The sequence below is a fragment of the Cupressus sempervirens genome, chromosome 5 (genome assembly GCF_028749045.1).
Source record: "Cupressus sempervirens isolate cs-2001-9-10 chromosome 5, ASM2874904v1, whole genome shotgun sequence".
Taxonomy (NCBI): Eukaryota; Viridiplantae; Streptophyta; class Pinopsida; order Cupressales; family Cupressaceae; genus Cupressus; species Cupressus sempervirens.
In genome coordinates, this window is record NC_143122.1 from 529,139,086 (window position 1) to 529,151,848 (window position 12,763).

Below are 12,763 nucleotides of genomic sequence, written 5' to 3' on the forward strand. Positions count from 1 at the left end.
TCCCATACCCCTAAAAGGTAAAAAAAGACCACATAATGCTAGTTTTGACATTTGTTTTGTTTTGCATGTGAAGTTGGAGTTTATAGCATCAGGTTGGGGTTTTCATTTTGCAAGAAGAGGAGGTGATTTTTTTTGCTTCCAAGAGCTTGAGCAGGGATTTCAGCTTCCTCTATTGTGCACCGAGTATGCAAGTCTTTTTTCCTCCATTGCTTATTTTTTAAATAAATTTGTAGCTTGAAAGAGTCTGATTCTTATTTCATTTTTTCCATTGTTTCAACTCATTTAAATATTAAAACAAAGCACAATGAGCAGTAGTGGAAGTACCAGTTATAGTGGTGGTGTTGAGGAACATGTGGGTGGGGGTGATAGTGGTAGTAGTGGGACTGGGAAAGAAGCTGAGCCTAAAACTGATTTATTTAAATGCCCTTCCACCATCATGAAGGAATATGCAAAGGGTCCTTTCATTAGGAAAAAACCTCTTCTACAATTTGTCACACCTAGGCAACGAACTAAAAAGAATGCAAGAGGGACTAGGGTGTGGAATTTCCTTGTTTGTCTTGATGATTTTAGGGGAAGCTATACAAGGGAAAAGTCACACTTTTAGGTGTAGCATGCCATAGAATCAAAGCTCATCCTTAAATGACTGATGAGGAGAGATTAGAATGCCAAATTTCGATTCCAAGGCTTCTTTAGTCATTTTTGCAAGACGGGTGAATTATTATTATTATTCACCTAGATATGTTGAGGTTGCTATTTTTGCTGTTATTCTATGTTGGCCACCTTAGTGTCATAGCTCGTTAGAATTAGGTTGAAATTTTTAAAATCTTGGGCACAAGAAACAATGACCTTGCATGTCATAATATCATGATATCGTTGGAAAGGTCGATTTTGGGAGCCAAAAGGAAATTAATAAATTATATTATGTGCCTAAGTATAAAGCAAAAAGGCTTTTAAGTGAATGTGTAATGTTGAAGCTAAGTTGTGCAAATGAGATTATAAATATGGCTATCATTTTGAGAATTGACATCCAATGACTTATTAACCTCTTTGATATTTGGTGAGGGTTTGAGCTGGGAATTCTGGAAGTATTTTTGAATTGGAGTTTCAATTTGTTGCTGAAGTATAACAAATAGGATCTTTCCCTACTGTGTTTTCCTGTACCTGGAAAAGAGGATTTAATGCATATGGTGAATTGTTTAAGAGCTGGAATGCTAGCATACACCTGCGGTTTGGAGAGTGGTTTTAAATTGTGCTGAAGGGCTGTAATTTTGTGGTTCGGTAGATTGGCTAGCATTTTCTAAGGCTGCCATTTTCCATAGGGCAGCGATTGAAGCTTTTACAGACCTGCGATTGACTTTTAGTTGCTTGCGTTAAGTATATGAGGGGCTGCTACTGTGTAGATTGTTTTGTCATTATTATATCAGATTATGGGTTTGCTGCAAATCGTCCAAGTGCTGGAGGTTGACAGGTTCATTTGTCTATAATTGCCTTATAATGTTGCAGCAGTAGCATGTGGGAAAACTAATATGTATTGCAAGTAATTCAGCTGTGGTATTTATAAATGCTTGTTTATTAGGCTGGAAGATTGATTTATATTATGTTATTAATTATGGCATTGGTTCTTGGTGCAAAACAATAGTCTGCATTGGAAGTTGATTTGTACTGTGTTACTTGGACACACACACAAGCATGCACGCATTGCTTGCCAAGTGTTTAGCAAAATGTCAAACAACTGATTAGTGGATAAATTTACAGTTTGTCTCAGCTATAACCGGTAGGGGTTATTATAATTGCTATAGGAGATGCTTCCATTTGACTGCTTTGAGGACTTTTCCCAAATTTTCACTCTTGTTTGAAAAAGTAGAAAAGAAAGACGAGTTTGGGCCTCACATTTTAAGGAAAAGTAGTTTTTTAAAATTTTTTTGGAAGATTTTCCCAGTTAAATATCAAGTGATTGAATCATGTTATACTTCTGATTTTCCTAGTCAATCCTAATCCCAAGTAATGCTACTATTACATAAGCAGCATTGCAAATATGTTTGAGAGATTGTGGAGAAATCCTCATAGAGAAACTGATGTTGGGCCAAGGGATATAAGGTCCTCTATAGCATAGTTTGTGACTGGGATTTTAGTTTTCATGCTTGGATATTATAATCAAGGAGTTTTTTATACAGAAAATAATTTTAAAAAATCTATATATTTAAACATTGCTTCTTTAGGATTTTCATTTTTTGTTTGTTTTTTATTGAGGTTCTATTCCTTGTTAAAAAAGTTAGCTTCCGAGGATATAATGGCAACCATGGAAAGAAAGACGTCTCACACTCATCTCTGCTATATGTGGCATTAAGTTTCAAATGGTTTTCAAGAGCTTTTGGGCTTCTTTTTGAATCCTTTGTATCGGCTAACCTTCCCATCTCCAAAATGGTGATGTTTGTCAACATGTTAACTACATGAAGTTTGTGTCATTTATGTTTTTATAAAACTATGTCTTAACACTTAAGTTATTGATCATTTCTGAACTTTTAGATGTAGGTTAAAAAAATATTAGGAATTGCATGGACTGAATTGACTTAGGAATTATTTGATGGAATTTCTATTTTCTTTACATGTAGTTTACAATTTTCTTGGTTAAACTCTCTTCCTTATGTGTGTAGAATAGATGGAAAACCTGTAGCAAGTTGTCATTGATGGAATCTTAATTTTAACTATCTGCTTTAATTATAGGGTGTTGGATTTACAAAGTTAACAAGACAGGGAGAAGGGGACCTTGCAGATTTGCAAACAAAAAGCCGATCAAATTTAGAGAAGGAACTTGTTCTTTGTTTTGGTTCATATGTTGCTGCTAGGCTTCTGCTTCCATCTGAAGAAAGCAATAACTTGTCAAAAATGGAAATTGAAAAGGCAAGACAGGTAGAGACTTTTCAAAATCCATACTATATTTCCCCAGATGGAAAAAAGATTTGAAGGTTTTATCTTTAATCTATTTCTGTTTTACTGTTTGTGGTTGTCAGCACCATCTTTTTTGGAGAAACTGCAATTTGAAAACAACATATAAATACTAGTCTTCTCTGTGCCAAATTTTAACTTATTTATGATAACTGTATCCCTCTGCAGCTAGCGACACAGATGGTGCTTGAATATGGTTGGGGTCCGGATGACAACCATATGGTTTATTGGACTACAAATTTGGTGATTATTTTCTTCTTAAATAATGAATCTCCACCCCATACCCCACATCCCCTACACATTCACTGTCTTCTGTTTTCTTTGGTGATAATAACAATGCTGCATTTCTTTTGCCTGCTGCAGCTGTAGATACTTCTTTTGTTTTTCTGTTCTTCTCTCTTTTAGATTTATTGTGTCCATTGTATTTAAGTTTCATGTTTGAGTTACAGTCCATATTGACAAATCAAAGAATATTTACTATAAATTGCTTTAGGTATAAGACAGTTGACTTGAGCTTCAAGATTTTATTCAAATAGATATTTTCCAATTTTTTTCAAATAGATATTTTGTAATTTTTATCTCTGTGGCTCACTTATGTGATACAGAACAACAATAAAGCATAATTGCTAGAAAAGTGGGTTGGTCAAAACTATAACTGAAACAAGAATGGAATGTTACTTTTCCATGAGTTGGCTGATTGATTCATTTTTATTTCTATCCATGAAATAGACCTTGTAAAAATCTTCACAGAACCTCAGCATTTTATTTCCATCCATAAATGCTTATTAATCTGTTTTGATTTCAAATGTCAGAGTGGGATTTGCATATGGCATTTAGTGATTCTGAAAATATGAACGACTAGTTAGATAATAAATAGATCTAGAAAGTAAGAGTTGGTTTGGTTAGTGTAGTTTATATTATTTGTAACATTCAGTCAGGGCTCAGGAATGAGTTTTAAAGAAAGGACACAGGAAGTGAATTGTTTAATTCAAAAGTGAATATAATGACCAAAATCTTTGAAACTAGTAGAATACATTTCTTTTCTTATTTTGAAGCCAGTTGCGACATCCTTCTATCTTTGATCAATAAACAAAATTTAAATAAAGGGCAAGGAAAATAAAGTGTACCTATCTTGTATATAATTCTGCATCTGCATATTACTTAGTCAACTTCATCACATAAGAATCTCACTTATATGCCCATAAATGCATTCTGTTCATAATATACCATCATATACTCATGCATACATACATGCTTATGTATACGTACATATCTATACATCCATGCATGCATACATAAGAACATTCATGGGATTATATCCAGCTTCATATCATTGGTATACGTACATGCTACAATGTTTGTAAGTACCTAATCGAACATTTTATCATGTATGTCTTCAGCAAATGATCAAATATATCTTTGGAGAATGGCATCATTATCCATGAGTGTGTGTCACTGCCGGTCTATTGACAATTACAATAATAATTTATGATTACTATGATTAATATAATGATTACTCATTATAATCATGAAAGATTATAATGAGTAATGAGAATATCTAACAATGATTAGCTATCCTCCATCGATATTTGGCTGTTATATTCATGAAATATGATTATTCCCAAATTTTATTGTTATAGTTTATGATATGTCTATTCATGATAGTTGATCTATCATATTTGTTTACCATTACTTATGGCGGTAAATATTAACAGATGTTGACAGCGGTTCAACGGGCCTCTTGGTACTTATAAACATCGAAGCTGATCGGGTAATAGGGACATGTGTGAGATTTAATTTTTTATACAAGTAGTTCCCTTGTTAATTCTACTCGTACAGAGCTTTGGGTTGCTATTGCAACCTTTCATGTAAAGTGCAAGCATTTACTTAGCAAATCAGAAACGACACCATATATAGAGTATATTCATATTTGATATATCAAAGATGGCTCCAAAACAACAGATTGCATAATTCATATTGAAGAATATCAAATGTGGCATTATCTGCCAATTGACAATCATGTAATTACAGCATATATCACATTGTATATCAGAGACGACTCACAGGGTAGGTGCATATTCCATATTGCTAAATCTGAGACAGCCAATTATATTTTTGAAATATATGTATATACATATATAGATATATATATTGTTTGAATGGCCAAGTATTAATTGCAGTCATAGCATTGATTGATCCTTTATATTCCATTGTGGCATTTGGAATTACAGTTGTATTCATTGTTCATTGCATACTACTATTGTATCGTAATGCATTGTTCACTTCAAATATCATTATATATGTACTTGTTTTATAACTCATTAAAATGTTTTAACTATTTTAGCTTTTGGAATTACCAGACATATGTAGATTTTATTGATCTGCATTCATAACGCAATAGCCTTAGTTATATAGTTAAATTAGTTCACATAGTGTTAAAGAAACATAAAAAGTAAGAGAGACAGGTTTCCTGCCCAAAGGGGAATGAGCAAACACCTAATAACATATGGCAGAAGAAGGAAAGGACAAAAGGAAACAATAATGGATGAAGAAGGGAACGTGAGAAGCAAGGTAGACCACGTGATTCATGAACAAAGGGAGTTGTAGATTAATCTAATCTAACTGATTGATGTTCTCAAACAAATTACCATAACCCAAGCCCATGAGTATGAGAGGAGCTATGAAAAACAATCACATAATCATGCCCCAAAGAAACAAAGTTAAAGGCCCAGATTACCCAATTTCGCTCCACGAACTGATCAAACAGGAGAACTATTCTTTCCCCATATTCAAGACCAAATAAAGCAGGATTAGGAGGTGATATGCATAAGGAGATGTCCTTAAAGGAATATCTGAAGTTGAGAAAGAAATATATGCCTAGAAGAGGAAGCAAGGAAAGGCTTTCAGAATTAAAGAAAATGAGGAAAACTAAGTATATCCTATTTTGATAGAACCTTAGAATTGTCAGCAAGAGCTTGGTTGCAATAGTTCGACACTTATCTACAACTAAACCAAATGGAAGAAGGAGAAGCAATAAACTATGTGGCTCTACATTTGGATGGAGTGTGGCATATGAGTGGTGGCAGCATGTGATGATAACTTTGGGGTATTCCAGAATCGCTTCCTACCCAGAGTTCACTGAAAGGCTTATTGATAGGTTTGATAATAAGAATTCCAAATTACATTTCAAAGAACTCACCCAAGTCAAACACCGAGGCATTATTGAAGACTATATCACCAAACTCTAAAGGATATCAGTCCTAGTAACCTACATCTCTGTGAGAAGATTACAAAACCCATTAAGTTGATGGGTCTCAAAGCATTGAATCCCCTCCCTCTACCAACAGCTATCAAGAATGCTAGGAATATGTTTTTGGGTCTACTAAAAAAAATTCATTTCATGAAGAACCCCATTTTCCTAATGAAAATTACACTCCTCCCAACCAGTAAGTAAGTTTCTCATCCAAACTATAGACTAGATAACTTGACAAGAGCTCAGAAGGCAGAAATTGTGTTTCACTTGCAAAGAACCTTGGGTTTTAGGGCCTTGATGTAAGGAGAAGGGACAATCCATTACCAGTGACGAGGAAGGAAATTTAGACAGTGACACTGATTCAATGGATAAATCACTGAAGGAACTGAAAGGAGGAGGTACACAAGCCATCCTAGAGGGGCCCACCCCTAACATCTTTCAAATACATGGACAAATTGAAGGGAGGAACATAAAGGCACTCATAGGCAGCGACTCCTCACAAAACTTTATCAATCAGTCTTGGATACTAAAGCATGACTTACCTAGATTCCTATGCTACTCCATCAAGATCAAGTTGGCCAATGGTGGAATTGTATTCTGCAACACTATAATGCTCTCCCTCAAACTACAATGTGAAGAATACACATACTTGGTTCAACTTGACATCTTGGAATCAAGGAATACAGATCTCATAATGGGATTACCATGGATGAAGAACATTGGACCATTCAAACAGGAGATGGACCAGCAAACTATTAATTTTAAGGAAGGAGGAAGAAAACACATCCTTTACGGAGTCCATGCAACCATCTCCTATGAACAAACAGGCACAACCCGACAAAATCAAGAGACCTATACAACCCTAACAGAGCGAATTAGCTCAAGGATAGAAGTAATTTGTAAAACTGATGAGATATTGAGAATTTGTATCGACTACAAGAAGAAACTCATAGGAGCTAAAAAATCAAATGCTTGTGGGCAATCTGTTTTGAAGGAGGAGAGACTGTGATATCCCTCTATTTGTGATCAATAAACAAAATATAGATAAAGGGAGGAAAATAAAACAAACCTTGTCTTGTATATAATTCTGCTTCAGCATATTAGTTTGTTAAACTTCATCCCATAAGAATCTCACTCATATGTCCATAAATGCAATCAATTCATAATATACCATCACATACTCATGCATACATATATGCTTATTTAGACATACATACATACTTATGTGTACATCTGTGCATGCCTACATAAGTACATTCATGGTATTAATCCAGCTTTATATCATTGATATACATAAATGCCACAATGTTCATGAGTGCATAATCCTGCATGCTATTGTGTATGTTTGCAGAAATGATCACATATATCTTTTGAGAATGGCATCATTATCTATGATCAGGTGTCACTGCCGATCTATGAATAATTACAATAATAATTCATGATTAGTATGATTAATCTAATGATTACTAATGATGATTACTTATCCTCCATGGATACATGGCTATTATATTCATTACATAAGATTATTCCCAAAATTGCATTATTATTGTTAATTGTATGTTCAGTTCATGAAAGCTGATCAATCATAATTGTTTAACATTAATTATGGTGATAAATATTAACAAAGGTTGGCAGTGGTTCAATGCTTCTCTTGGCACTTGTAAATATCAAAACTGATCGGCTAAGAGAGACATGTACTGAATTTGATTTAATAAAACAAATTCCCTTGTGGATTCTACTTGTGAAAAGCTTACAGTTGCTATCACAACCATTCATATAAATTGCAAGCATTTACATACTAGACCAGGGACACCACCATATACAGAGCATATTCATATTTGATATCTCAGAAACGGTTCCACAACAAAAGATTGCACAATTCATATTAAAGAACATTAGAGATGGCATTATCTATGAATTGATCATCCTGTAATTGCAACATATATCCTGTGTTTAATTGATTAAACTGTCAGGATTAAGTGCATATGTGTTTGCAAGGTTAAGGTTTCACTGGGTCAAGTTGTAATGGGTTGTGGTAAAATTCCTAAAATTCCTAAGCACGTGAATATTTTGGCTAGTATGAAATGTGCTATAATAGCATATTTTATACGTAGGGGCTTCAAAAACTCATTTAAAAATTGACTTTCCATACATAAAATATGTGAAAACCTTATGAAATGAATATTTTCTTTTAAGATTGCACTTTATCCCTCTGAAAATATTATTTTCACTCCAAAATTGCACATTGTCCCTGTGAAAATATAATTTTAACCTCAAAATGGTCAAAGCCGCTATAAGGGGTGGGTTTGGACTCCAAAAATGATCAACATTCCTGTGATAGATGAATTTTCACTTGCAAAATTATGTATGTCCTTGAGGGAGCCAATTTTCACTTCTAGAGAGAAAGACAAGTGAAAAAAATAGGTTAAGTCAATTTTCTACCCCTAGAGAGCAAGGCAAGTGAAAAAATTAAGTGTTGAGCCTATTAGTCCTTATTGGAGTCGTTTTTCTCCTCCCGGATATAAAGAGGAAGGACAATTAGTGAAGAGACCTTATTCATATTTATTTTCCCCTAGACTCTACAATGTGGGGTGAAAATTGCACGAGGAGAAGGATTTTCCGTTTGTCCTTGTTAGTCTTTGTGGTTAATGAATCTCTTTTTTGCCCTTGTGCATATAGAATTTCCTAGTCCTTGAGAGGGTCATTTTTCTACTTTGGGGCCTTTTGTGAGTGAACGTAAGCATGGAGTCCAAGATTGTCTTTGCTCCTACGGGGCACATTTTCTCCCCTTTATGGACATGGATATAAGAAAAATGTGAGTCCTTGAGGCATTTGAATTTCCCCTTTGAGGGATAATTAAGGAGCTGAAAGAATTGTGTGGGATTTTAATTATTTATTTACCAACTGTTTTTTGAAAATGTTGATTAATGGAAGCCATGAAGTAATATTTCTGATAATCAATTCCCCTTAGGAGCTATGGTTAATAAAATAAGAGGAAATTTCGTGAAATGCAAAGGAAATGAATTGAAATTCAATGTGCATGACTCCTAAGAGGTAGAACAATTATCCCACATTGGCTGTGTGTGTGTGTGGGTGGTTGGGTGGGGAAGGTGGGTGGGGGATATCCAAACCAAAAACACCTTTAGAATACCAACCACAGTTGTAAATTAAATATACGAAAGGAGTCAATAAGCTTGGAGTCAAGGAACACGTGAAAACTAGTTGATAGGATGCTGCCAAGAAGTGTAAAGTCCAACAAAACACAGCTACAGTCATCATGGAATTGATCCAGTATTAAGATGGGGCTTTGAAGGTTGCAAAGAATGACATCCAAATTTCTTTTACAAGGCGAAGAAGTATGAATGCCAGCCAAATAGAAGTAGGGATGACTAAGGAAAGGAGGACTGCATTTACAGAAGTATGATTAAATGAAAACCCTTCAAAAGCTGTGATTTTGCAAGAAAAAATCAGAGACTATGCAAAGTAAAGTTATGAAGGTATTTGGAAGTTAAAGTTCTACAAAAATCAGAGAGAGAATAAATGTGATTGGAAAGGGCTGTAAGTGTTCATTTCCAGACATAAGTCTGAAAACTCCTGTAGGGCTCTTTTATTCTAATACAATCGGAGATAATACCAAACCTTCTGTTTCCCATTAAATTCTTTGGAGGCTGTTAGAAAGGGAAAAGTCTGAGTGCAAGAACCAAATTTGAGTGACTAAAGGGCTCACAAATAGTGTGGTAAAGCCTGAAACTTCTCCAAGAGGGATGTTTTTCCCTACAAAATGAAGAAAATTTCTAAAGTTTCCATTCATAGAAGAGTTCGTGGCCAAGTTTGTAAGGATCATTTCAAGAGATTTTGAGGAAAATCATCAAGAAAAGTTATGTTGCAGACCATGTCCCCAGAAAACCAGATTGACAACTTTTGGCAAAGGTGGGGTTTTGACATTTTAACCTTTAAATACCTTCATACTCTTGTCAAAGACATGTGGTTGATGATAGAGCTACATTTGTTACGAAATTTGGGTAGATTTCAATGTTTTAAAGACAATTTGCAGGGTTGTCCTCAGAAATCGGAACTACTGCATTAATGGTAAAATTCCTAGTTACCAGATTCGCGGGTCCTAGTCTTTAACTGGGTTCGGGTCACTACCCCATTCAGGTCCGTGATCCGGTCTGTGTGGATTCATGGATCCACAAATCCATGTGGATCTATTGGGTCAAGTGCGGACCCGTGGACCTGGGCACACTTGCGGGCCCATAAAATTTAAAATAAAGATTTTTTAATGGTTTTTTTCATTCTAACCCTAAAATGCCCCTTCTATTTGATATCTAATTCATTTATGGCTCATTTGATCTCTCATTCTTGCAAGTGTGAAGTGGAGTGATTGAATACTAAGGAGATTGATTGTGGAGTGCTAAATTCTTGCGTGAAGGTTGAAGGTATGTAATGGAACCATTTTCTTTAGTTTTTGCTTCATTGTTTCAAGTTTTTGTATAGTTTCAAATTTATTCCATGTTTTGTACAAGTGCTGAAGATTTTTTTTTTCTAAATTTTATGCGATATATTTAAAGTGCAAGAATGAGTAGTCAAAGCTTAGTGGGTGGGGAGGGTTCTCAACAATTCAAAATTGATAAAAGTTCTCCTTTATGGAGACACAATGCAAGGATTGCATATTGTAGTGGAGGTGTGGTTTTCATTTGGAAATTTAAGTTTTGCCAAGCACAATATAGAAGCTCCTACTCTAGATTTAAACTTCATTTTTTGAGCTCCAGGGGTAAAGGTATTAATATGTGTGAGGGGCTTGATAAGAAAGGGTTGCAGCTGGGCAAGTAGAAACATTTTTAAAAGAACATGAAAATGCTGTTAAGATAGTTTCAAAAGCAAAACAAAGTTCTAGAGGGAAAAAAATACTATTGACACCCACTCACCAAGCCTCTATACATCCTTTCTTGCCTATACCTTCTTCAGAGGATGATGAAGATGTACAAGAAGCCCAACTCCACACCCACAAGAGAGGCCCATTAGTTAAGGCTTTTCATAATGAGTTGAGAGATCTAGCTAACAAAAATGTTGGATGTTGCCTCTTTGCAAATGGTGTTCCATTCAATTTAGTTGGATCACCTTAATGGAGGGAGATGGTGGAGGGAATAAATATTGCACCTACTAGATACCGTGGCACAAATATGAAATGTTGCCTACCACCTTATTGGACAATGAGAGGAGAAATGTAGAGATTCGATTCAAACCCATAAAAGATTCTTGGGTTTATGCGTGTCTATTATGTTAGATGAATGGAAAGACTATAAAAATCATTCTTTAATAAATGTTACTGCTGTGTCCCCCAAAGGGGCAATGTTTTTTGAAGGCAGTTGATAGTGAGGGGCAAGTGAAAGATGCTGAATTAATTGCTCGCATTCTCATTGATTGCATATAGGTATTGGGTGGTGATAATATTGTCTATGTTGTCACAAGCAATGCAAATGCATGTACAGCTGCGGGTGCATTGGTAGAGGCTAGATATGATCACATCTTTTGGACACTGCGCACCGTCCATTCTCTCAATTTGGCGATTGGATGAAGCAAACATATGAAGAGGGTGAGGAGATTTAAATTTTTTATGGCAAACCAGCATATTGCACAAGCAATTATTAGAACTTTCTCCAAATTGTAGTTAGTGAAGGTAAATTTTATAATTTAATTTGTTTAGTTTACTTTATAAAATATCAATTTATGAATGTGTTGCTAACTTTCTATTAACATGTTTTTAGGTGGTTGAAACCTGCTTTCCATCACACAGTCGTCCTTAGATGACTTGTGAGGATGAGGAAGCATTGTTAGAAATGGTCATTAGCAACCAATGGGGCATTTGGAAACAATCCAATAAACAAGGGCCCCAAAAGGTCAAGGCAATGATATTGAATGATGATTGGTAGATTCGAGTGGAATACATATTAGAATTCATTGATCCTATCATGGCTTTGCTTAGGATTGTCAACATGGATCAAACATGCTTGGGGGACATATATGATGCCATAGAATCCATGTTGAAGAAAGTCAAAAGTTATAATACAAATGTCAATCCTCTATCCAAGTTTCTTATTATTAAGATATAACTGAATTTAAAAAGTTTTAACTTAGATAACTTACATGAAAAATTTATGTTATTTATATCCTAGGTCATTCAAAGGAGAGAGAATGACCATGTAGATACCTTATACAAAAAGGTGGAAACAATTGTTCTTAATTGTTGCAACAAGATGACCACTCCTTTGCATCTCCTAGCTTATGCTCTCACCCCCAGGTATTATAGCAGAAAGGTACTTGCTATTCCAAGAAGAATGACAATTTATAGAGATGCTGAGGTTGCTAGTGGATATAAGAGGGCATTCAATAGGATCGTCAAAGATCCAGAGGTGGGAGCAAATGTTAGGAGATAGTTTGGTTTATTAATCTTAGGGAAAAATTTAGATCTTGTTGTTGTGAATAATCAAAGAAGAATGGACGGTATTACATGGCGGTACCTCCATCTTGCAATGAAGATCCTATCACAAGTAATCTTTTTAA

General features: G+C 35.0%; 1 protein-coding gene across 2 annotated transcripts in view; it reads left to right on the plus strand.

Annotated features, from left to right (window-relative positions):
* EMB2458 (FtsH extracellular protease family) overlaps positions 1–12,763 on the plus strand; it is a 310,677-nt gene that overhangs the window by 196,719 nt on the left and 101,195 nt on the right. For both annotated transcript variants that reach the window (XM_089831678.1, XM_089831679.1), the window contains exons 14-15: positions 2,725–2,910; positions 3,115–3,189. In XM_089831678.1, coding sequence (XP_089687804.1) covers positions 2,725–2,910; positions 3,115–3,189 — 261 coding nt within the window. The remainder of the gene's footprint in view (positions 1–2,724; positions 2,911–3,114; positions 3,190–12,763) is intronic.